Here is a 25,615-nt window from a genome sequence, read left to right on the forward strand (position 1 = left end):
GAATTTTCAGGGACAGCCTTTTCTTTCGATATAATCCCAACCCACCCATTCCTACCCCAGAATATCAGAGTCTTTCAGGGTACAGGCATCAGAAGAGTGAGTGAGTGAGTTGGATTTAACGCCGCTTTTAACAGTATTCCAGTTACAGCACGGCGTGTCAGCTTAATGTGGGAGGAAAGCCCGAAGTGATGCAGGTCTCAGACGTTTACCACTTCGGTGAAACCCACGGGCACGGGTATGGTTCTGACAAACCTAGAAACATAATCGGGGCAACCGGGATTCGAACCCACAATCATAGGTTGGCGTGACCAAGGGACGCAACTCTGCACAGTGAATCGCGGCGCCTTAGACTGGGCAACGGCATCAGAAGAGACAAGGGATACTGACAGGTGAGGTGTAATGGGGTTTAACGTCGCGTCACAGATTATTGCACTTATATAGCGACGTGAATGCACGTGTGTGTGTGGCTGCTTGAACTAGTCCGATTGATGCCGATTTATAGTGCTAGCTCACTGAGATACCATGCCGCAGTTTAACATGAATACCCCACTCAGACACAGTATACTGACTCCGAGCCGACCAGTCCTTGTTTTAGCCCCTTAATGCCGAGCGGCAGACAGGGTACCACTAGATCACGGAGGCGGTCCGGATACTGACAGTATGTATAACCATACGAAGATAAGGCATTAGAGTGAGTACGTATAGCCTTAAACCGCACTTGGCAATATTCCAGCAACAGCACGGCGGGTCACTCCAGAAGCAGGTGTCAAACACTGTACCCATGTGATAAATCGTACCCGGACCTTCTGTGTGACAAGAGAACTCTTTATGACCACTTCACCTGAGGACCCCACCGCCCTCAGATTTATAGATTTGCATATAAGTTATATGATATATCGTTTATTGTAGTCAGGTAAACCACTCAGGTACATATTCTTATGCCCCATATCCGTGAGTCCCAGTCGTAAAATGCCCATTAAAGGTGTCCAATATCTACAGCGAAGAGGATAGACAATTCCCAGCCAAAGGCCTATCATGTAATCCAGGGGGCGTAACTCCTGCTGCACTGTTGATACGAGGGTGGCTGAAAAGTTCTGAGCCAGGCTATGATGGATTGGGTTGATAGGGTTGGCTGATAATTATTTTTTTCAACATTCTCCCCTTTGAGGTCCACGCATCCCGTATATTGGTCTGTATTAGTTGAGACAAAGTTTTGCAATCACAAGAATACTATGATATAAGTTACATGTACTTATGAATTCCTGTACCATTGTAACATGTATACACGCACTTTATATGTATATGGCCTGTGGCCTTTATACGAATAAGACTTGACTTGACTTAACTGGTTTGGAACTGATGATAAAAATTTCAGTTTTCTCATCATTCAATTTGAGGAAGTTTGTCGTCATCCTATTTCTGACGTCATCAATGCTAGATGTGATACTTTGGAATGATAAGGGTGTACTGTACATCCTTCGTAGTCTGTCTTGTAACTTTTCAGCCACCCTCGTGCATACAAATCACCGGAAATTACCTCGAACTTGTGTCGAGGGCATGCATGGCTATAGGAGGGCCCCAACTGATACATTTCCTGTCATAATCTTCACGGACATAGACAATTTGAAAAAAGGGACCTTTTTCGCCCAGGTCGTCTCAGCTCCTGTTAATCAGACGGCCAGTTCCCTTACACGTGAAAATAGATCATTTGAGAAGCCCTTCCTGCACCGTGTTGGTTGCGTTACCTTTCCTAAACTCTAATGATACAACTGTCCGTAACTCTGAGAGCAAGAATGTTGTCCTATTCGGCAGATACATGTACGTATTTAAATAATTTAAAAAAAAAAAAAAATGAAAAAAATCTCTAAATAACAGTCACATGCTAACAATGCAGTGAAAGAAGATAAGCTATTTGAACACTCCCAATTAAAAGAATTAAAAAGTAATCAAAACCCTTCTCTCCATGGGCGGTCGGATAGCCTAGTGGTTAAAGCGTTCGCTCGTCACGCCGAAGACCGGGGTTCGATTCCCGACATGGGTACAATTCGTGAAGCCCATTTCTGGTGTCCCCCGTCGTGATATTGCTGAAATATTGCTAAAACCGGCGTAAAACCAAACTCACTCACTCACTTCTCTCCATGGGTTGTTTCTTACACTTTACCGTAACAAATATCCACGTGAAAATATTTATTTAACCCTCTAGTAACCAGCGTATCACCAGTGATACACAGATTCTAAATTCTTCTGAGTCAGCTTAATAAACATATGAGATGTAAACAAATCCTTCTGTAGTTTCACAAGTTGATATATTTTCAGATCATATTTCATTTTGTAGTGAAGTCCTAATTTTAAATCTAACTTGGCACTTCCTGTTTTGGTCTTCTTGACATGTGCTCATGGTGCCAAAAAGGGTATGACATCAATCCATCGACATCCAGGTAAAGGTAACTTAAATGTGTATATAAAGTATTGTTTTCGATTCTTGAATAGTTTTGTTTATAAGTAGATGTCATTATTTGGTGAAAATAATTGTATTTTATGACATACAACCAAATAAAAAACATCTGTATCACCAGTGATACAATGGGACATGTTATTTTTCTTTGTATCAGCAGTGATACATTTTGGATATTTAAAGAATCTTAGATATATTTGCTTGGAAGCTACGTCCGTGGCTGGAGGCCTTGAAAGAGAGATGTAAGGAGATCCCACAAGAAGAACATAGTGCTGTGGATGAAGTTATGATCCCGTTCAAAGGGAAGTCCTCGGTGAAACAATACATGAGGAACAAACCTCACAAGTGGGGGTTCAAGATGTGGGACAGAGCTGGGGCCTCAGGAATACTGTATCAATTTGAGGTGTACCAATGAGCAGCCATGAATGTTACGGAACGCTCCCCACTTGGCATGACAGGTGAGGTAGTCATACGTATAACATCAACAATTCCTGAAGGTCTAAACTACAAGGTTTTTGCAGACAACCTTTTCACTTCTCTAGATTTGGTGGACCAGTTGAACAAGCGAGGAATCCTCTATGTTGGAACAGTGAGGATGAACAGGCTGAGAGGGTGTAAACTGAAAGACCAGAAGACCCTAAAGAAAGAAGGTCGTGGAAGTATGGACTCCAAAGTAGAGTTCAACACTGGTGTGATTGCACTGAGGTGGTATGACAACCGCACAGTTGATCTGGTTTCATCCTATGTTGGACAGGAACCTGTGCGTGAAGTGAAGCGCTTTGACAGAAAGGAGAAGAAGAATATCATGGTCACCTGTCCCAAGATAGTACAGGAATATAACACATTCAGGGGAGGAATAGACCTGCTGAATTCTCTGACATTTCTGTACAAACCTGGAGTCAAATCAAGGAGATGCTACATGTACATCTGGTTCCATACCCTTCACATTGCATTGGTTAATGCCTGGCTTCGCTACCGCAGACACAGCAAACTTCTTGGTGTCCCTCATCACATGAAGCTATGGACATTTCAAGGACGCATAGCTGGCAGTTTGGTGTCCAGGAAGCAGACCGTTGGCCGTCCTCGAGCTACTGACTTCAGTCCTCCACCATCACGCACAGTAAGACGTGGTCTCTTGCCTGCAGAAGTCCGTTTGGACCAAGTGTCTCACCTTCCTGAGTGGGCCGTCAAACGTGGATGATGCAAGAACAGGAACTGCGCATCCCTCACATATGTGATGTGCTCTAAATGCAGAGAGTATGCAGGCTTTGTCAAAGAGAGGAACTGTTTTGCACACTTCCACATTTGTAAATAGACTCTTGTTATTGATCAAAGGAACCTGTTTCAGTGAGAGAAATAACCTGCATGAGTTTTGTTACTGTTTGGAGTCAGTCAGTGACTGTCTTTGTGCTTCTGCAAAGTGTTTTAGGATTTGTCGTTAATCACTGAAAGTGATTATACAGTTTGCATTTCATTCAATTATTTCACTGTATTTATTTTTCATGTTGCTCAGGATTTCTAGAGGAAAAATGGTTGTGTTCATTCAATAGAAAATGATAGAATAATAAGCCAAAATAATCTCTTATCTATGTTTTAGTTGTTATTATTTAGATGTTTGGCATGAGTGCTGAGTTCCAGTATGTATCACAGGTGATACATGGCAAACCCAAAACACTAATACCCATCGTATCACAGGTGATACAAACACTATTTTGTAAACAATTGAACAAACAGTGAAAATCAACACATCTCTGTCTTAGTTTGACCACAGGTGTGTCAAATTAGGATTTTAAGAATTTTTGGACAACTAGAAATAGTTCTGGTTACTAGAGGGCTAAGCCTAAGACTCTTCTATACAAACCGACTTTGGGGCACGCTTGGTCGTGTAAGCCGCCATAATTGGCTGTGCAGAGTTGCGTCCCTTAGTCGTGCCAGAAACCTATATTCGTTTTTCGAGTCCCGATTCGTCCTGCTTATGTTTCTAGGTTTGTCAGCATCTGTGCTCGTGGGTTTCACCAAAGTGGTAATCCTTTATTCCTGCATCACGTGACTGGCAGTGATAATTGAAATATTAGTCAGAGCGGGCCTAAACCCAACTTTCACTCACACTTTCAAAACTCTTACGAATGTATGCAATGTGAGGTAGCCTAGTGATTGAAGCGTCCGCTCGTCGACGTGATATTGCTGTAATATTGCTAAAATCCTCACTCACTCCGTGAGTACCACCGTGGTCTAGTGGTAGAGCGTCCGCCCGGAGAGCGGAATGTTCGGGGTTCGATCCCCGGCCGCGTCATACCAAAAGACGTTAAAAGATGGTACTTGTTGTTACCCTGTCTGGCGCTCGGCATTAAGGGGCTAAAACAAGGACTGGTCGGCTCGGAGTCAGTATACTGTGTCTGAGTGGGGTATTCATGTTAAACTGCGGCATGGTATCTCAGTGAGCTAGCACTATAAATCGGCATCAGTCCGGACTAGTACAAGCAGCCACACACACACACACACACACACGTACATGCACGTCGTTATATAAGTGCAATAATCTTGGCGACGTTAAACCCCATTACACCTCACCTCACCGTGAGACCTGCACAGATTGTATGACTGTGCCACGTGGATCATATTTCAATGCATGTATTTGAATACGTGCATAAAGGGGTTCGGTATGCGTGCAGTGTCCCCATTGCTATACGCTGCGGATTATATACCACAAAAGGCTTACCGGTTTTCCCCGCAGCGAGCCATGTCCCAATACCAACCGTGTGAAGCAAAATATTTAGCTGGGTTGAACTGTAGCATAGATAGCTCTTATACATTATACATTAATATTTCAATACGCAAGTTCCGTTTAACTCTGCTTGAGGAGTACATAATGTGAGTTAATGTCCAGTTTGTCGTGTTGGCGTTTACGTTCAAAGTGACGCTACTCTAACGTTTGTAACTTCTCGGAAACCCACGAGCGCTTGCATGATGACAAAGAATCAAAACAGGAATTAACTTTAGATTCGTAATCCAGCGGGTCCCGACAGATAATGTGTTAAACGTAAAACAGTAAACAACTCAAAACAGAACATTCAGCCTATCCAGGGAACATCTGATCCAGGGAGCCATTGTTCGTGTCTGTGATTGGTACCCAAACAATAGGAGTGAGTGAGTGAGTGAGGTTTAACGCTGCTTTAAACAGTATTCCAGTTATATCGCGGCGTGTCAGCTTAATGTGGGAGTAAAGCCCGAAGTGATGCAGGTCTCAGACGTTTACAACTTCGGTGAAACCCACGAGCATGTGTAGGGTGCTGACAAACCTAGAAACATAATCGGGGCGAACCGGGATTCGAACCCACAATCATAGGTTTCTGGCGTGTCCGAGGGACGCAACTCTGCACAGCGAATCGCGGCGCCTTAGACGACTGGACCACCCGTGCCCCCTTCCAAACAATAGGGGAACAACCAACACGTTTCCATAGTTTCTGTCCCGCATCGAGTTCCTCTCACCAATTTCCAGCACTACTTTGTTTCATTAATACTATAATTCTGGCTGATTTCATTCACTTAATACTCTTGTTGAATCTGTAATTAATTGATACAACACTTTAACAACTGTTTGGTTGGCTTTTTAGAAGTTGGCAAATAAGTAATACAGTAAACTACGGTTATAACGAACACGCTTATAACGAACTAACGGATATAACGAACTAACTTTTTTAGTCCCGACTATATGCTGTAGTTATGCTGTATATATGCTTACAACGAATTACGCTTATTACGAACTAAAATTAGTAGTCCCTTTGAGTGCGTTATAACCGTAGTTTACTTTATGGGTAACAACTTCTGGTATATTGCATATGGCGACCTTTCGATTTAAATTCGTACAACGTTATCAAGCTGTTGTACGTTTTTCTTACACTGTAATACTTAATATATTGAACCTTTACCTTCGCTGTCCCCATTACAGGTGTATTCATGATGGAGTGTGGACCGGTGTACACTCCAAGTTCATACATATGAGTGTTGCTTCAATAGGGGAACGTTTCCACCCTACATGGTCCCACCTGTTTAAGGGGACGAGTGATTATTGCTTAACGCCGCATCAGCAAATATTGCAGCCATTCGCGGTGACCTTGGGATTCCCAGGAACTAAGAATTCCAGGCTACCTGATCATATACCAAGAGTAATGCTTGTTTGTTTGTTTGTTTGTTTGTTGTTTAACGTCGCACTCGGTAATATTCCAGGTAAATAACGAGTCTGGACTAGACAATCCAATGACTGACATCATGAGCATGGATCTTCGTAATTGGCATACAATGACATGCATCAATCATGTCAGCGAGTATGACAACCGGGTCCGGTCAGTCGCCTCTTACGACAAGCATGGTCGCCTTTTACGACAAGCATGGTCGCCTTTTACGACAAGCATGGTCGCCTTTTACGACAAGCATGGTCGCCTTTTACGACAAGCATGGTCGCCTTTTACGACAAGCATGGGTTGCTGAAGACCTATTCTAACGCGGATCTTCACGGGTACCATGAGTAACGAGTTAGGTCTTTGCCTGGAAGCCAGTCGCCAATAACTGTGTGAACTATTTCAGATAATGTTTAAAACCCCACTTTAGGCAAGTAAACAAAGTCAACAAATAAAACGATATTCTTCTTGCAATTAATGCGACAAAGTATTTATTGCCTCTTAGCATACAATCAAGAGCTGAATTGGTATTTACAATGTCTCCGTAATCATATACAATGACATGTCGTGTTTGTCATTGTCTTTCTCTGTAAAAGAAAAAGCGAACGAGCACCTTGCAGAGATTTGACTGTACTAGTTGTATAGTATACTACATTGCAGTACTACTGTAGAGGAGCGGTCCGGTAGCCTAGTGGTTAAAGCGTTCGCTCGTCACGCCAAAGACCCGGGTTCGATTGCCGACATGGGTACAATGTGTGAAGCCCATGTGTGGTGTCCCCCGCCGTGATATTGCTGGAATATTTCTAAAAACGGCGTAAATCCCCACTCACTCACTCACTCACTCACTACTGTAGGGGTACAACAGCACATTGCACCTTGCACCTTGCACCTTGCATCTTTCACCTTGCAGTAAGCACCTTGCAAAGGCTGTTAATGTTCAATAGCATAGACACCTTGCATGAGTAGATTGTTCCTAACATACGTTGATAAAAGTACCTTAACGAGTTCCTGTGTCACGGGTTCGGGTCTTATTTTAACAAGGTCGAAACTAGTATTCACAAAACTAATAACCAATGAAAACGTGTATTGATTTACAAACATTACACATTACGAACTACAAGACATACATGCACACATTTACAATAACAGGGCACAAGTTTATTGGTTTATTTATCAAAGCATTAACAGTTAAATTCATGGAGACTTATCGTCACTTAATGTATTTGTGTATATACACTGTCAAAGATGTATTAAGATCCGAAACACAAACCTTAGGTCGTTCCGTGTCCCACAATTTGGACGCGTTAGGGTCTAAACATGTTGACTTACTCTGGCAGACTTACATCGTGCGACAGTCGTAGCGCTTTGTACTCTGGCAGACTTACATCATGCCACAGTCGTAGCGCTTTGTACTCCGGCAGACTTACATCGTGCGACAGTCGCAGCGCTTTGTACTCTGGCAGACTTACATCATGCCACAGTCGCAGCGCTTTGTACTCTGGCAGTCTTACATCATGCCACAGTCGAAGCGCTTTGAACTCCGGCAGACTTACATCATGCCACAGTCGTAGTGCTTTGTACTCTGGCAGACTTACATCATGCCACAGTCGAAGCGCTTTGAACTCCGGCAGACTTACATCATGCCACAGTCGTAGCGCTTTGTACTCCGGCAGACTTACATCATGCGACAGTCGTAGCGCTTTGTACTCTGGCAGACTTACATCATGCCACAGTCGAAGCGCTTTGAACTCCGGCAGACTTACATCATGCCACAGTCGTAGCGCTTTGTACTCCGGCAGACTTACATCGTGCGACAGTCGCAGCGCTTTGTACTCCGGCAGACTTACATCGTGCGACTGTCGCAGCGCTTTGTACTCTGGCAGACTTACATCGTGCGACAGTCGCAGCGCTTTGTACTCTGGCAGACTTACATCGTGCGACTGTCGTAGCGCTTTGTACTCTGGCAGACTTACATCATGCGACAGTCGTAGCGCTTTGTACTCTGGCAGTCTTACATTATGCGACTGTTGTAGCGCTTTGTACCCTTAAGGAACAATTTAAGGTCCATATTGATGATTCATCATACGATAATTTCCAAGAAGTAGACTAAGTTCATAACCTTAACAGAACTGCTTCTAAACTGTATTCTGATCACATATCGTCAGTATTATCCTAAAACATTGTTCCACGTCTTCAGCAGCTCCAACAATCAGCAACTTCTTCGTAGTCTCATCGTCATAGATCAAAACTCTGTCAGCTAAGACTGGCTCCTTCTTTGCCATCAGGTCCTTCATCAGTGTTGGCCTCATGGTCGCTATTCGGCTGGGAAGGGGCGCCCTTCGTGTTTTCTTGAATTGCCCAACTGAAGCTGCAGGTACTCCCGTGCTGCTCCGTTGTGTTTGTGTGAGACGGGAACCGTCATCTGTGACCTGTGCGGGGCATGCTGCATGTGTTAGCACATGATTGACAAAGTCTCTGTTGTGAGGCATCTCCTGTAGTACTTTGGTCATCTGGTGGGAGAGAAAGCAGGACTGGGATGCGTCCCTCTGTGCTGTTTCAGGTGAGGTGCCCTTGGAGTTATTCTGTGAAGTTCGCATATCGGCAACTCTCTTCATGCCCGTGTCGACACCAACCTTGGCGCCGGTCATCACTAACTCGGAACCCTTTAATGCAATTTTAACATTTTCCTTTGAAAGTGATTTCTCAATATCACGTAGTTCTGCATTCCGCATCCAAAATGTTCTTGTTTCTTCCTTCATCAACACAATAGTTTCTTCAGAGTAAGTGTAATCTTGCAGAAAACGCTTAATCCCAATAATGACTTCAGCTGCAATATCTTTCGTACTGACAATAGTAAGGAGTTTCTGTGAGTCATCTGCTACAATGAGCACTTTGCTTGATAGTTTCTGTAACGTTTGTTTCATTATTACTGAGGCCTCTGATGGTTTCATATATCCACCCACTGGAAAGATTTCAAAGTCAATGACCTTCGTCTCAGTACAGCTCCTGAGGATGTTTTCAACCCTCTCATCATCTGTTCCAGTGGCGTCCATATATTGCACTGCGCCATCTAATGTAATGTTTATCCGTACATCACCTGCAATCATCTTGTTTGAAATGTATGTCTTCGCTTCCTGACTTGATTGCAGCAGGTTTCGTATATCTTTGTTGACTGTCAAGTCTTTCCAGTTCACATACATGACCCCCTGGAGAGGGGCAGGTGTGACAGGAGGGGACATTGGGGACTTTGGTCCTCCACTTAACTCTCTGCTAATCCCAACTCTCACTCCTTCACTTAACTCTCTGCTTATCCCCACTCTGCCTCCTTCACTTAACTCTCTGCTTATCCCAACTCTGCCTCCTTCACTTAACTCTCTGCTAATCCCAACTCTGCCTCCTTCACTTAACTCTCTGCTAATCCCAACTCTGCCTCCTTCACTTAACTCTCTGCTAATCCCAACTCTGCCTCCTTCACTTAACTCTCTGCTTATCCCCACTCTGCCTCCTTCACTTAACTCTCTGTTGATCCCAACTCTTGCTGTACTATCTTTATATAGATCCTCGAACTGTTTCACTGCTTCTTCAAATACATCGTCTGTTGCAGTTATTGAAAAAGTACCTGTCGAAATGTCAATTTCTACTAACATTTTCTCATGGCTTGGTAAAGTGCGGTTCAAGAGGTCCTGTTTTAAATCAAAGAGGCTCTTCCCAATGACACTATTTCTACGCACTCTGATGTCCTTTGTCTTGACCAATGATAGGAATTCCCGTGCTTTCTCCCTATGCTCTCCAGTGGTGATTAATACAAATTCATTCGTCTGATTATCAAGTTCAAATTCAACATGGTCACTTCTTGCCACGTTTTGTTCAATATACTCTTTCGCTCTCGGTCGAGACTGTAGAAGTTTTTGCTTCTTTTCTTGAAATCGCAGTTTCAAGAAACATAGCTCAGGCGAGGACAAATACTCATCAAGTTTAGTATTAAAGTCTTGTATTGCTTCTCTTGTTCCAGTGACGGATATTGCCTGGTTGTTTCTGCTTTGTGAAATGTAGATTTTTCCGGATGTCAACCGAGCTGCAATCTGTTGTATGTCCTCCCAGTGGTGCATAACCTGTTTGAATGATCTGTCATCAACTTTGATTGCACCATTTTCATATTTGGACATTTGTTCTTTCAGATGTAATTCTGCTTCAGAAAGAGCATCATCCGTGGCAATGATGTGTACAGAGTCGTTTACTTCATCAGGGACGAACATGGCTTTACCAGGAAACCTTAAGTGACAATACCCATTACATTCAGTTACAACATCAGTCTTTGTCAACACTTTGAAGATGTTGCTGTCTTTAAGGTCCCATCTGGCTTGTTTAACAGATTTAACATATATCTCATCAAACACATCAAGAGACCCCTTTGTCCCTGCCAACAGAAGGATTTTGTTTTCTTCTGAGTTAAATGTACAGGCGATGCCTTGAAGTTTGCATTTCAATATGAGATAATTACGCGCTTGAATGTTGTCTCTGAAAAAAGGAACCACGTGCCCCTCCAGTAGAACGCTTCTCCTGTGTTGTAGTTTTGTAAAGGTATCTTCCATGCTTGAGTCATCCACAGAGCCAGCGGAAGAGGAGGAGGAGGAGGAACTCGACCCTCCGGTAATCAGTTTGTGAGTAACCTCAGTGACTATCTTCTCATTGGTTTTACTTGTGACCACAGCTATGCCACAAGATGTCACAAAACAGGTTGCTCTTCCCGACACGAATATTGTAGATTCACATAGCTTTTGATATAGGTTATGTTTCCGGCTCTCTTGTACAGGGCGTTGAATTATACACAGAGATGAAGCAGTGTCCTGGAATAATTTTTGTACAGTTCTGATCCCAAATAATCTGTGAGACGGAGATCTGTAAACATTTCCAGTGCAGGTTGTTTTGATTTCATCAGGGTTGCTAGTGGTGATCCGTTCTGTGTTATTCATCTTTAACTTCCCATCCAGCTCAGATAGTAGGCCTGTATCACCTTTAATGTGACGCCATTGCCATACCTGTAACTCCATCTGACTGCTTTCATCGCCGAACTTTATCCCAAGAGACTCAAAGTTCACTGTTAAAGTGCACCTCTTTGTATCTATAATAGAACAAAAATATGCCTGTAAACCCTTTTACATTAGACATCATGATTTAAGGATGCAGCCCTATCATGACCTATCGGCTTCTGCACATATGATTATTTGGACTCAAATATATTCAACGTAGTCTTTATTGTACACATTGTCTACCGTAAACAAGTCGCTATATGGCTATGATCATAATGTATATTCATTGGTTAAGGGGCACATGACCTTCCTTAAACAGGGTATTACCTTGAGATCGACCCTGCCATGCAGCGATCAAAAGTGACATTGCCCTGCGTGATTAAGCCAATTGATTTAGAGAAGAGAATTATGTTCAGCCAATCAGTGACATGGCTTGATCAACTTCATCTTCTGTGAAGTCCCGTGATATCTGATTTAATTATTGTTGAATTTGAAATATTCCTAAATGTTATGTACTCAGACAATTATTGATCACCGGCCTCAGCCAATATCGGTTTCTCTGGTCGATAAAACATGCTATTTCCCTCATGAATTAACAATAGTTGATTATTATCGATCAATAAGGTTCTCTTTTCGTGTTGTTATTAATTAGCTTTATCTGATGTCTCCAACAACACTTACCTTCCGGGAGGAAAAGACAGGTTCCCTGTCCGTCACTCCTTTCACTGAAGCGTCTTTGAAATGCCATCGCATCCTGAAAAGAATAAATGGTAGTTTCTAACTTTATATTAAAGAAAAAATGGAATTAATTGTTCACTCCCATTTTCTGGGATTAATGTTTTCTAGTTCGAATGTGATTTGCACAAAGTTTTAATTTGACAGTTGTTCCTGTGCTGTTAGCTATTTCAGATAAGTTAAGTACCCGCAGTTCATTCCAAGTTACATATTTTTGGTCGGATTTATGTTTGGTGTGGAGCAGAGAGCGCCAATAAGTAATTCTCCGAGGTATTGCATGTGAAATCTCCACAAGCCATCTCCTCTCTCGGTCTCGGATAAGTGCATGATGAACTGACACTACCATTCTTGTGAAGTCAGGCGTTAAAGACAAACACATTATATGTGTGTGATAGAGCAATGCTCAAAGTGGTATACTCCAGCTATATCTTATACGTGGGAGGCGACTAACGGGATTGGGTGGTCAGGCTCGCTGACTTGGTTGATGCATGTCATCGATCCCAATTGCGTGGATCGATTCTTATGATGTCAATCACTGGATTGTTTGGTTCAGACTAGTTTATTTTACAGACCGCCGTTATATAGCTTGAATATTGCTGTGTGTGGCGTTAAACTTCAAACAAACAAACCTAAGACCACAGGAAATGTTTTATCGAAATCGCTTCTGCCTTTTTCATTGGTAAAAACTGTTAATTCCAATTTCAAGAAAAAGTTGTCACGTAAAATGAACTGACTGCTGCTAATTCCGAAATGTATACCTTTAATAAATATGTAAATTGATTATTGTTTATAACTGAACAAACATGGTAAAAAATTATAGCATATTTTATCATCCAAAACTGGCTCCCACAGAAGATATCGCTTGGATGAGATCAAGCGATATCTACACTGTAGATATCGCTGCAATGAAATTACATCACAATGCTTTGCAGACCATTGTGACGTCACTGGTTACCATGACGTCACAATCAAATGACATCACTAATGGCTCTGTTACTGAAGCTGTTAGCAGTACTTTTTTTCACTAAAGACACTGCTAATTACACACTCCGTCGCAGTGGTGACTCAGCATAACACCACTGCCACAGGCTAATTTACATATCACGTGACCGGACTTTTCTCTTGTTTGTAAACAAACGCGCTTTTTCAGGAATCAGTATAGAACGGACTAATGCAAGTATTTGGGGGCGCTTTACATATTGTTTTGCATAATTATATAAATATGCTACTACAGCTGCGACACTGAGTTGCATGATAAAATATATTTATACATGAAAGTGACCGTATCGCTAGCTCTCCGTTGGGCTTCGATGACAGCACGTGAAGCCGTCGACCAATGTAAACAAAGGATAACTACGCAGAAACAAGTAGATTTTCACGTTTTATGATACTTTCTTAAAGGGGAAGTGTACACGCAAAAACCTCTTTCTTTCTTTTTCTAAACAAAACGCAATTTTAGAATTAATTAGTATCTGTGTTTGAAAATATACACTCATTTTTTTCACAGTGAAAGTAGGAAGCTCACAATAGTGTGAAAATGATATGCCGTTATGAGGCCTTCGTTTTTCGAGCTAAACAGGCCTGAGTTATCCCCCTTAGATTATGACGTAATTGGTGCCAATTCAACTGGGTCCCTGTCTATTCTCAACGCAAAAGATATCAAGTACCAGTTTGCGGTAAAACAACATGGCCTACGACACACTCCGGCGCAGTGGTGACTCAGCATAACACTATGCTGGCTGGCATCTGAGACGCTAGAATCACACACCTAGACCTACACCACGTGAAGCGGCTCTAACAAAGCATGATGACGTCATAATGTTTATCAATTGGCACCAATGACGTCATATTGCAAGGGGCATAAGCCATGGTGTTTTTGTTGTGGAAATAGAACACTTGGTAAATGTGAAAAATATAAATCGTTTAAATGCGAAAAATATGTTAATTAATTGTGATATTTTTATATTTTTGTCTATGACACTTCTAGGTTAACACTTTTAATGTGGAAAAAGTACAAGAAAAATAGGTTAATTTCCGTGTGAACTTGCCCTTTAAAGAACCGTAACCGTTTTTTGACATTTGTTTATGAAAATGTGTAGACTTGTCAAACATGAAACGGATGAAAAGCATATGCAATATCTTGAATGGACTGTGAACGATGTGACGAATCGTCACATGGCGCTGGCCTGTGGCAGAGGTACTATGTCGGCTGGCTGCCGGCCGCAAGGAACTCTGGGTAGGAGAGTGTGCTAATTACTGTCTACAAATTGAAAAAGTTGGAAGAATAATGTTGGATGATAAATAAAATCTCACCCACGTGTCTTTTGATATCAAATATATCAACACTCGTTGATAAAAGTGGCAAAAATCCTCGGCAAGCCTCGGAATTTTCCCACTTTTATCAACTCGTGTTGATATATTTGATATCAAAAGACACTCGGGTGAGATTCTCTATATACTCTACCACTCTACCACAAAACTGAGGGATACCTCTACACCCAGCCAAGGACGTCCACCTTCCACCTGCTCTTTGTACTGAACACGACAGCTGCTCACGTACCACAAGGGAGTGTGAGTAAGGGAGTTTGATTTTACGCCGCCTTTAGCAATGTTCCAGCAATATCACGGCAGGGGACACCAGAAATGGGCTTCACACATTGTACCCATGTCGGGAATCGAACCCGGGTTTTCGGCGTGACGAGCGAACGCTTTAAGCACTCGACTACCCGACCGCCCCCATACCACAAGGGAAGACACGACGGATGATATCAAAATCTAGATCAGCACCAGGCGCAGCATAAAGGCATACACGGTGACAGGTAACATAATTGACCCCAGCCGCGATAGGGCCAGTTCTCGAGGAAAGCTGTCCTCTTGGGCGTTTCGACCCTGATCTGCTCACTCGTGCTTGTGGCTCTGTGTGTCTGTGGAGGAGTTACAATCTAGGCTGGTTATTCTCTTGCTTTGACAATTTATATTTAGAAGACACGCCACTGCGTATTTCCACTTAACATTACGTAATTAACGATTTGATTTTTTTCCCTTTACAATAATGATTTAACCTGTGTACGCGACCGCAGGCTTGTGTGTCACTTTATTGATTATTTGTTTCCTTGAATGTCATACAGACCTAGCCTCGTACACAAAAGGGCGGTGATATGAAACGATTCACACAGAAGAATATATTTTAAACTTTAAGTGGTTCAAATATCCCTAGAGACATGTGTTCTCAGAACTATATAAAAAAAAACTTGTTTTCTTGAAATGCATCGTGCTTCAACTTGGCTACAGAAGCCTTACTGAGAAGGCCAACCAAACCAGCCAAACCAACCAAACACGTTATCAGTGTAAAAATGCGTCTCACGTAGTATAGACGTTATCTAAGGTTATATTGAATTCAAAGAAACCACTTATTTTAGTTCGTTATATCCGTCAGTTCGTTATATACGTCAGTTCGTTATAAGCGTGTTCGTTATACGCGTGTTCGTTATAAACGTAGAACAGGGTTTGTGTTGTATGGGACTTCTTGATACATGAAAATGTAATTGACATTGGGCCACCTGTGAGAGAAATTGGTGTTCCTAGCGTTTTGTATCGCGATCAAGAATTGGATGGCAGCATAGTTTATATGTTACGCATCACTCGCCGTGAGGTTTGCTGATCCGACTGTGATCTGGATGCATGTCTTGAAGGTATTCAATTCGGTTGAAGTATGTGATGGGGTAGTTGGTGGTGATGGGATTGAGGGCACGCGATAAAATTGAGGAATGTGATGGGGTTGCGGGTATGTTTGTTTGTTTTTTTATTTGCTGTTTAACGCCGCACACGGCAATATTCCAGCTATATGACAGCGGTCTGTAAATAATCGAGTCTGGGCCAGACAATCCAGTGATTGACATCATGAACATCGATCTACGCAATTGGGATACGATGACATGTATCATTCAAGTCAGCGAGCCTGATCACCCGATCTCGTTAGTCCCTCTTACGACAAACATAGATGCCTTTTACGGCAAGCATGGGCTGCTGAAGACCCATGGTCTGAGAGCATGTAATGGGGGTTGAATGTGGAGATGGGGTTGAGGTTATGAGGATGGTTGTGGGTATGTAATAGGATTGAGGGTGGTAAGGATGGTGGTGAGTTGGTATATCTTTCCGATGTGTTCTGTTCGTGTTTGTGGACAGGGGCATAGAGTGAGTGAGTGAGTTGGGTTTAACGCTGCTTTTAACAGTATTCCAGTTATATCGCGGCATGTCAGCTTGATGTGGGAGGAAAGCCCAAAGTGATGCAGGTCTCAGACGTTTACCACTTCGGTGAAACCCACGAACAAGGGTACGGTGCTGACAAACCTAGAAACATAATCGGGGCGAACCGGGATTCGAACCCACAACCATAGGTTTCTGGCCTGCCTAAGGGACGCAACTCTGCACAGCGAATCGCGGCGACTTAGACGACTGGGCCACCCGTGCCCCCACAGGGGCATAGAAGTTGGGTGGTAGAGTAAACAGGAACACGTGATGTAGAACGCTGATGGCAGTGTATACATGTAGCCAATACTGTTTTCCAAAACATAGAAACAACCAATACATACAACAGCTTTACACCAGGCAGATACCATAAACCGATTTACCGATACATATACCGATATATGGCCTCTGTACCAGGATACAACCACCCACCTTCTGTCTCTGACAAGCCTACACAAAAAGGTAACAACAAAAAGGTAACAGCACGTTTGTTTATGTTAAAAAGGAAATCCATAAAGAACGTGATCTGTTTGAAGGACAAACAATTTGCTTTGGATATGTGTGATATGACAGTCATATTTAATATAATATAATATTCTAACAATCCGCCTGCATGTTGTATGAGTCTAATGGAATATGTAGATGTTAGAAAAAATATCGCACAAGTAGACCATATCGAACTTACCCTCTCCTGCTCGGTTGTAATGGCTGCCGCTCTAGTGTTACATGCAGATATGCGTTGTCGCTATTTATAGTCATAAAATGCAGGTGTACAAGTAAGGGTCTGTATGAATCTCTCGCTTGGGTCATGTCACGTCGTGACTTATCTGGTGTGTTGATCTTTATAATGAAAGGTGAATGAAAAGTGAAAGTAGGGCATGATAATACATTTACCAGGAATAGAGAATATTTAAAGTACCCGACCTCAATGTGTTTGAAAATATTCATGGTCACACATGATTACCTTTCCACTTTAAAAAATTGAACCTGCGCATTGAACAAATATTCTCATGGTATAAATCTGTCTCATTCATTAGTCGATACATAGGGCTCACACAAGCTGAAGCATTACCTTAGGCTTCCTCAAGACTGACATGGATTTTCAAGGAAGGTACTACCTACAACATAGGCGACGCAGACACACAGCCTTATCAAGGCGTTATGGTTATTCCCGGGACGTGTGTTGTGTTCACGCCATGCAACACTGACACAACCTGTATCAGACGTATTTTATTGGTGTGACATGTTTGTCACCAGATTTTCAATGTTATCTTTCAATTGTCGTATTGATTTCATACAATCTAAATACTGTACCTTTGTCATTAAGATCCAGTCATATCCATTGACATTAACATCGGAGTCCCAGGCACCTTGATACTGACGCCGTTTTCAATTTCAGAGCTTTATGAACAAACTTGCCATGCCAAAACGTGCTGACAACAGACAGGCAACATTGAGGATAACGTTTGGATAGTTTCTTCATCAACCTAAGGTTGATTTATTTGAACAGCACGTGAAGAATTCATGCATTCCTGGGATCAGCAGGTACAGGAAACACCTGTGACTATCCGGGGTAGAATAGGTCTTCAGCAACCCATGCTTGCCGTAACAGGCGACTATGTGTGTCGTAAGAGGCGACTAACGGGATCGGGTGGTCAGGCTCGCTGACTTGGTTGAAACATGTCATCGATCTCAATTGCGTAGATCGATGCTCATGATATCAATCACTGGACTGTCGGTCCAGACTCGATTATTTACAGACCGCCGTCATATAGATGGAATATTGCGGCGTTAAACCATAACACCAACAAAAAACAATGAGAGGAAAGCGTTGTTTTTGGCGTGCATATATAAAACCGGTGTGTCAAAGTTGAAGGGATCTAGGTTAATTCTTCGAGTGATCCTAGGTTCGACACAACCGTAAAATGAACTTGGGATACATTTACCGATTGGCGTGAAAAACGATGAACATGAAGAGTATGCGACGAACAACCAACAAGAAAATGTCCAACATTACTTTCATTGTTGATCATTAAATGAGCCGCGGTGTATAATGTTATCGATATGTAGGTCGCGTGAAGACACACACGACCCTGCAGTCAATTATGACACAACAACAACCCACCAGGTTTTCCTTTCGTTTTGTATTGATAGCGCTTACGTCATACCTTCACGCACTATGGCGACCACATATACATAACTAAACAAACGTAGTTAATGCAGACGCGGTGAGACATACTCCAGCAATATTGCAGAAAGCCATAACTCATTGGAGCAGAACAATGAAAGCATCCATCGATTATGCTTTTTTTTTGCTTGTTTGTTTGCTGAAAAAGCCAGTTTCCAGCTTTAAATAATCGGGTCTGGGACAGACAATCTAATGATTGACATCATGAGCATCGATCCACGCAATTGGGATACCAAGTCAGCGAGCCTGACCACCCGATCCCGTTATTCGCCCCTTACAACAAGCATAGTCGCCTTTTCACGACAAGGGGCGGTCGGGTAGCCCAGTGGTTAAAGCGCCGAAGACCCGGGTTCGATTCCCGTCATGGGTACAATGTGTGAAGCCCATTTCTGGTGTCCCCCGCCGTGATAGTGCTGGTATATTGCAAAAAGCGGCGTAAAACCATACTCACTCACTCCTATTACGGCAAGCATGGGTTCTAACCTGGTTTTTCACAGGTGTGTAGCATGTCTGTTTAGATTATTATAAAGGGTGTGAGTCGGAGAATGCCATTCCACACGCACGTATAGCAATATGCATCTATATCACGACAGCCTGTAAGTAATCGAGTCTAAATAAGAATAAGACAACCCAAGTTTTAGCACATGTCTCAATAAATTAAAATGTTAATCTGGAGTTTTAAAAAACTGCTGACGCGATTAACAGGTCATATGGTTGTCAGTTTAGTCTTCATTATCAAGATATACAGCTCTCGTTTATCAATTATGGATCTGTCGACCAGATAGCCCTGTGTCGTGTGATCATACAGATGACATACATGGCCCAGGTATGGCAGCCATGTGGCTTTGTGCGGCAGGGACCTTGTACCGTCGAGCTGAGTATCGTTCTCAAGAGGGTAACTGATCATCGGTTGTAGGTCAACAGCTATGCATATCTAACTGCAGGCAAATAACCTTGAGTCCCACATGGTCTATGATCGACCCACTGATATAGGCTTCTTCACAATACGCAATAACATTATTGGTTTTCATTGGTCGGAGGTTGGGGGGATAGGGGTGGGGGTGGGGGTTGGGCAGGGGTTGGGGGTTGGGGTGGGGGGTCATTATTCCGGGGCAACCTGGTTTTGGAGTCATGCCCTACTTGGAATATTTTATACTGGCATATAAACATCGGAACTACTTTAAACAAGAACGACAACTGGTTAAAGATAAGTTTGTCCAAAACTGTTAATCGTTACAATAGCACTCGCTTACTGCTGTTTTATACCAGGGACTGAGTATGGTTTTACGCCGCTTTTAGCAATATTCCACCACGGCGGGGGATACAACAAATGGGCTTCACACATTGTACCCAAGTGGGAAATTGAACCTGGGCCTTCGGCGTGACGAGCTAAGGCTTTAAACTCTAGGCTACCCCACCGCCCCTTTTTTATAACAAATCAAACCTATTTGATAAATTCCTATTAGCGATAACACCCTTTCCATGGTCAGAAGACATTTCTGCTAAACACAGAGACGATTGTAAGATTCCGACTGGATAATTTTGCATGTATTTATGAATCACTATCAAAAAGTACTGATACCAGGTGTTCGCTAAAAGGAGAGCGTATCCTGCCCCTACGTTGGCACCAGTCACAAACACATGCAAAGGCATGTCAATGGTTATACCAAGGACTGAGTATGGTTTTACGCCGCTTTTAGCAATATTCCACCACGGCGGGGGATACCAGAAATGGGCTTCACACATTGTACCCAAGTGGGGAATTGAACCTGGTCCTGAAGAAAACACTGGAACATACGGCACAAGTTAAAATAAGGAAGTGCCTCGGACATTTTGTTTATCACTGATGCGTCATGTTTGGAAATGCTACGACTCAAGTTAAGCAAGAGTCGTAGAACGCTCTTTGAAGTCTTGGTAGAATGAGCAGCCTCGATTATACTTCAAACGTTTGTTGCTGAAATGTAGACACCAAAGGCTGGAGCTGCTGGAATATTGCTCGACATAAGGGAAAAGTTGACTAAAGTTGTCGTGTGGGGAGTTTTTTGTCATGCTTCATCTTAAACAACATAAAAATTATTTGTTGAAATGACAATAGAACTTATTTCAGAATCTCAAATGTGATTTGTTTGCTTGAAAGGGCAATAAAAATAACAGTTTTTAAAAATATTGTTTTAGTTGTACAGCGTTCTAATACATATGTACACATGTCAAATATCAAATATGTAATGTCCAGGTTGGTTATTTAAAACTATTAATTTTATTACTTGACTTTTCATAAATCAAGTCTGTCAGTATTGTTTTGTATTTTAACAACATACATGTACAATAACGTTGGATCAGGCGCCCGCTATTAATGTAATAAGTTATAATGTATCAGCGATCAGACAAATCAGAGCATTGACACGTTAAGGAGATGTGCCGGTGAATATCAAAGATGGTCTATTTCTCTTAAGGAATCTTTAACGGTTATGTATACGGTGTAATAAAACATGAAGTAACATCTGTCTTATAGCACGGCTTGTCAACAAAGATTAATTCTTAAATTGTCTCAATTAAGTATCAATATTGTAAGAATGTTTGGTGATCATTAAATTTCTCTTTCATACATACAGCTTCGATTTCAAACAGTTTGGGAAATAGCTTTATATATTACCTTAATCATTTAATACCAGATTCAACTTTGATTAATATCTGACAAGTATATATCTATTGAGATGGTTTGATGTAAATGTAATATGAATGCGGTGAAGACAAGGACCTGAGAAAAATCAGGCCACGTTGTTTTTTCCTTTAATTAAGCTTTCAATCTCTTAACTCTTAAAAACAACAGAGGGGTAAAATTTAAACATACTATTTCATGTGAATGTGATGATATACATTTCCCCCATTTTTAAATGATCACAGATTGCCATAATTTATTTCAGTACTATGGATTATATTTATCAAATGACCTCATTCCTTTCGCGCATCTTGATTGGTTTTTCAGTTTTCACATGACATTGTTTGTTTGTTTTTTGTTGTTATTGTGTAACGCCACAATATTCCAGCTATATATAACATATGACGGCGGTCTGTAAATAATCGAGTCTGGACCAGACAATCCAGTGATTAATATCATGAGCATCGATCCACGCAAATGGGATCGATGACATGCATCAACATGCGACGTTTCGGTGTAGGTTCTAACTTGATAACGGTGTTAGAACCTACACCGAAACGTCGCTCTTAAATATATAATAAAGAAGTTGTTCATCCATAAATTCTTATCCTTACTTAGTACTCCAACTTATAAATGTCTATCAAAGAAGTTACTTTAATCAAACTCGCCAAGTTGCCGAAGCCGATGGCCCTTTCACATTAAGAGGTTAACATTTGACAGTTTTTACATCATATACCTTATATCAGATCATATCCACTCGACACCCACCCACTTGTCTCAGCCCGAAGATTTTAGGGGTATTCTGCTAAGAAATTGGAGTTACGTCCCTTAGTGTGTCGTCTGCTCGCCTGCCTGCCTGGCGTTTCCTGACAATGTCTTCCAAACAAGGTAAAAATGTATTCGATTCACATGCAAAATTAATAGAATTATGGAGCTATAGATCTTGGACATAACAGAGGACAGATTTAAAGGACCCAGAAGGTTTTGTGAACGAAAGGGAAAAATCAAGAACGCGGTACGTAAAACCGACAGCAACATTTAGATGCTCTATGTGTGGTTTATGAATATATAAATTTTACAATTCATGGAATACGAAAGACGGGCTATAAAAACTTTCAAATCATACTTGAGACTTAGATACCAACCATTTTCCCCTTAAAATTCGTCCCTGGGGCATGAGGTCTAGGGTTGGTTTGGGTAGGACATGAAAACTGCCTTACAGATCTGTTATATTAACCTTTGGCTGCATGGCGATTTATTTAGGAAGCAGAATGAATTAAATCCTTATTCGGGCAATTTTCCCAATCTCGAGCCATCTGGCCGTGGTTACAAGTCCTGACATAACATTTAACAATTTGTTTGTGAAATAACCATACGCCCAACGTGATATCAACAAGGAAGTATGCCACATGCATGCAAATCGTGTGGGTGAAGAAATAGAGGTCACATGTCATGTGTTGCTTTCACGACAACACATACTTTTTTAATACAATGTAACAGTTTATGCAGGTAAACATGGGAATGTGACTTCAGGTCGTGTAAGAAATAACTGTGTTGATGTTTCGGCAAATTAATATCGGAAACATTTGAGGCTGATTGGAGCATTCGTTGCCTTTCGTCCCTTTCCGTAATTTGGCCTTATCACGAATGCGACCTAAATAGCCTAACGTACAAGACATTCGAGTAGAGATAAATACCATCTTTACAACATCCACATGACATCTATATGGACGAAAATGAAAACATTTTTATTCTTGTTTATTGGGTTATAGATGTATTAGTTTCATTTGAATTGAATCGTGTATAGAGAGCTAGAAAAATACATTTTTCATACCAAGGGAAATAACTGCTCTTGAAAAGAAGGTCGCTTATCTGGGAAAACCCAACAACCATTTATAAATCGCATTTTCGATATTTGATTGGTCGAGTTTGTGCATGTGACGAGGGGCAACTTTCACTTTCGTTTCAGCAAATTCTACGTTTCAGAAGAAGAAGGCCATCTCAGAAAGAAGCTCAGGGCGTCTTCCTGAGCTAGTGTCATCGTATATATTCAAGTGAGTATCATTACACCGATATTTAGTCGTACTATAACCTGCCTCGTGTTGAGGTTATGCGTTCTATAGTGTATTTCAATCAGGCCTTCACTCTCATTTGTAGAATGGGTCATCTAGTAATTAATTGATCAGGATATTTTTTTCAAATCGAAAATAGAAATGCTCGCTTATATAAAATGCACAATGTCCTGCAGTAATGTCTAATTTAATAGCATATGGAAGTTTTGCATTTAATGCCATCTGACATGATGTTTTCAAGATTGTATCTACACAAAAGAATTTTGTTACACTTGCATGTGCCATAGGCATAGTTCATGAGAAGAATTTGAGTAATATCAAGACATTGATATGAAAAAATAATTTTGTGTTTGCGGTCCTGAATTTTTCCAGCATTAACAAAATTTACAAATTGATAAAGATTTTTGTTAAATGACAGGTTTGTTTAAGGTGATACTGATAATTTTTTTATAATGTTACATTTAACTTTCACTTTCAGTTTATCAAAGAGAAAGTAGACAATATGGCTGCTACCTAGCTGGTTCATGTCGGATGCTGGCAATGTGCCAATAGAGGCAACTCTGCTAGGATCGACGGAGAACATATATTGTTATACAGCTTTATTCTGAAGCTAGCAAAGGTAAATTCACAAACAATAAGAAACTCAAAATGATGTGAAATATTAGCTGAGTATTTTATGCATTGAGGTATATATGGTATGTTGAGAAAAGTATTATGTCTTCATATATCTATCCTACAAAGCTATTGTTTTTGGCTCAGGTGAACTGACTTAAGATTCAAGTCAGTGTCAAAAACTTTAGGTTGATACTATAAGGCTTATCAAACTGTGACTTATGTCACTAAGTTTGCCTGTTTATGAGCATTCTTCACATTTATCCTAATGAAGGATCACATGCTTTGTGCAAGTGGGCCCTGAACTTTCACGTCAAGTAAGCTTTTGGTGTAGCATGCCATCATGGGTGTCCATACTTCTTAACCTATCAGTATCACATGTTCAACATTGCCTGGAAGTATCTAAGTCTTTGCAAGGATTATCATGACAAAGGTATCTCAAAAAGGTAATCCAAGAATTCTGATCTAATTTTAAACAAGGCCACAATACCAGTTATTTTGAAATATCAGACATTTGTACATCCACTCATCTGCCTCTTTTGCTTCCTGTTTGAAACCAATTTGATACCCTTTCAACCTGGTCAATTTGATACCCTTTCAACCTGGTCAATTTGATACCCTTTCAACCTGGTCAATTTGATACCCTTTCAACCTGGTCAATTTGATACCCTTTCAACTGGGTCAATTTGAAACCCATTTAACCTGGTCAATTTGATACGCTTTCAACCTATATCTCTTGATAACCATAGCAACCCTATATCTGTAATGCTTATCAAAAGTGACACTGTAATAATTAATCAGAAAGAATATGTCAATGTTTTTGAATATAGTATGTTCAAATTTCGTATCGGGAACAAAAAATACTTATCAAGGAACATATTCATACTTGGTGAAACATCTGAAAGATTTCTGGACTTAAATCCTATTTAAATATATTTACAACCAATCGGATGGCAGCACACATTCTCCTTCATGTTATAATTTACAAGGAAAGTAAGATAGTGGTTATAATATGACTGTATACAGCTTATGATGAAGTAAATTCTTAATGTGAAGAAAATCATAATTGAATGTCCATTCTAAGGCCTTTTAAAACAAATATCTGATTTTAGAAAAGTAATCTTTTCATATCAAATATAATCATGTATCATTTCAATGTTATCATTGCCAGCAATAAGTACCCCCTGACCAAATTAAAAATCAATCTTCAAAATACAGCTTTGTAGACTCATTGAGTTCTGTCTTTTTTTTCAAAGCAAAAACATTACCACACAAGAAAACTGCATATCAATACATCTGTTTTGAGGTATGCAAATTAGTTATTTAATGACTCTTATTTATTAAATGGTGAACAGTATATCTTGTTTTAGTATTCATGATCCATTTTATTACCACTGTTGTATTTATCAATATGGTTTATTTCCTTTTCATTGGAAAA

At 41.1% G+C, this 25,615-nt stretch overlaps 3 protein-coding genes across 4 annotated transcripts in view; 2 read left to right on the top strand and 1 right to left on the bottom strand.

Annotated features, from left to right (window-relative positions):
• The first annotated feature begins 2,876 nt into the window (after positions 1-2,876).
• Positions 2,877-3,656, top strand: LOC125378303 (piggyBac transposable element-derived protein 2-like). The gene has a single exon (XM_048393770.1). The coding sequence runs from the start codon at positions 2,877-2,879 to the stop codon at positions 3,654-3,656; it is 780 nt and encodes a 259-aa protein (XP_048249727.1).
• A 3,451-nt stretch (positions 3,657-7,107) lies between these two features.
• LOC124120850 lies at positions 7,108-17,438 on the bottom strand. 2 transcript variants are annotated; one of them, XM_048393702.1, is made up of 4 exons: positions 17,332-17,438; positions 12,345-12,417; positions 10,139-11,755; positions 7,108-9,958 (listed from the first exon to the last, which is right to left on the bottom strand). In XM_048393702.1, the coding sequence occupies exons 2-4, from the start codon at positions 12,409-12,411 to the stop codon at positions 8,769-8,771; spliced, it is 2,874 nt and encodes a 957-aa protein (XP_048249659.1). In that variant the 5' UTR covers positions 12,412-12,417; positions 17,332-17,438; the 3' UTR covers positions 7,108-8,768. The 2 variants fall into 2 exon arrangements, with proteins under 2 accessions (XP_048249659.1, XP_046339699.2); XM_046483743.2 differs by having other exon boundaries at positions 7,108-11,755; positions 17,332-17,420.
• A 6,023-nt stretch (positions 17,439-23,461) lies between these two features.
• The window catches only part of LOC124120851, a 140,901-nt gene continuing 138,747 nt past the window's right edge, over positions 23,462-25,615 (top strand). Inside the window, exons 1-2 of the mRNA XM_046483744.2 lie at positions 23,462-23,547; positions 24,044-24,184. The gene's annotated coding sequence lies outside the window, so the exon portion shown is untranslated. The remainder of the gene's footprint in view (positions 23,548-24,043; positions 24,185-25,615) is intronic.

This window comes from Haliotis rufescens, unplaced genomic scaffold, assembly GCF_023055435.1.
Source record: "Haliotis rufescens isolate VD_foot unplaced genomic scaffold, xgHalRufe1.0.p SCAF_12, whole genome shotgun sequence".
NCBI classification, from domain to species: domain Eukaryota; kingdom Metazoa; phylum Mollusca; class Gastropoda; order Lepetellida; family Haliotidae; genus Haliotis; species Haliotis rufescens.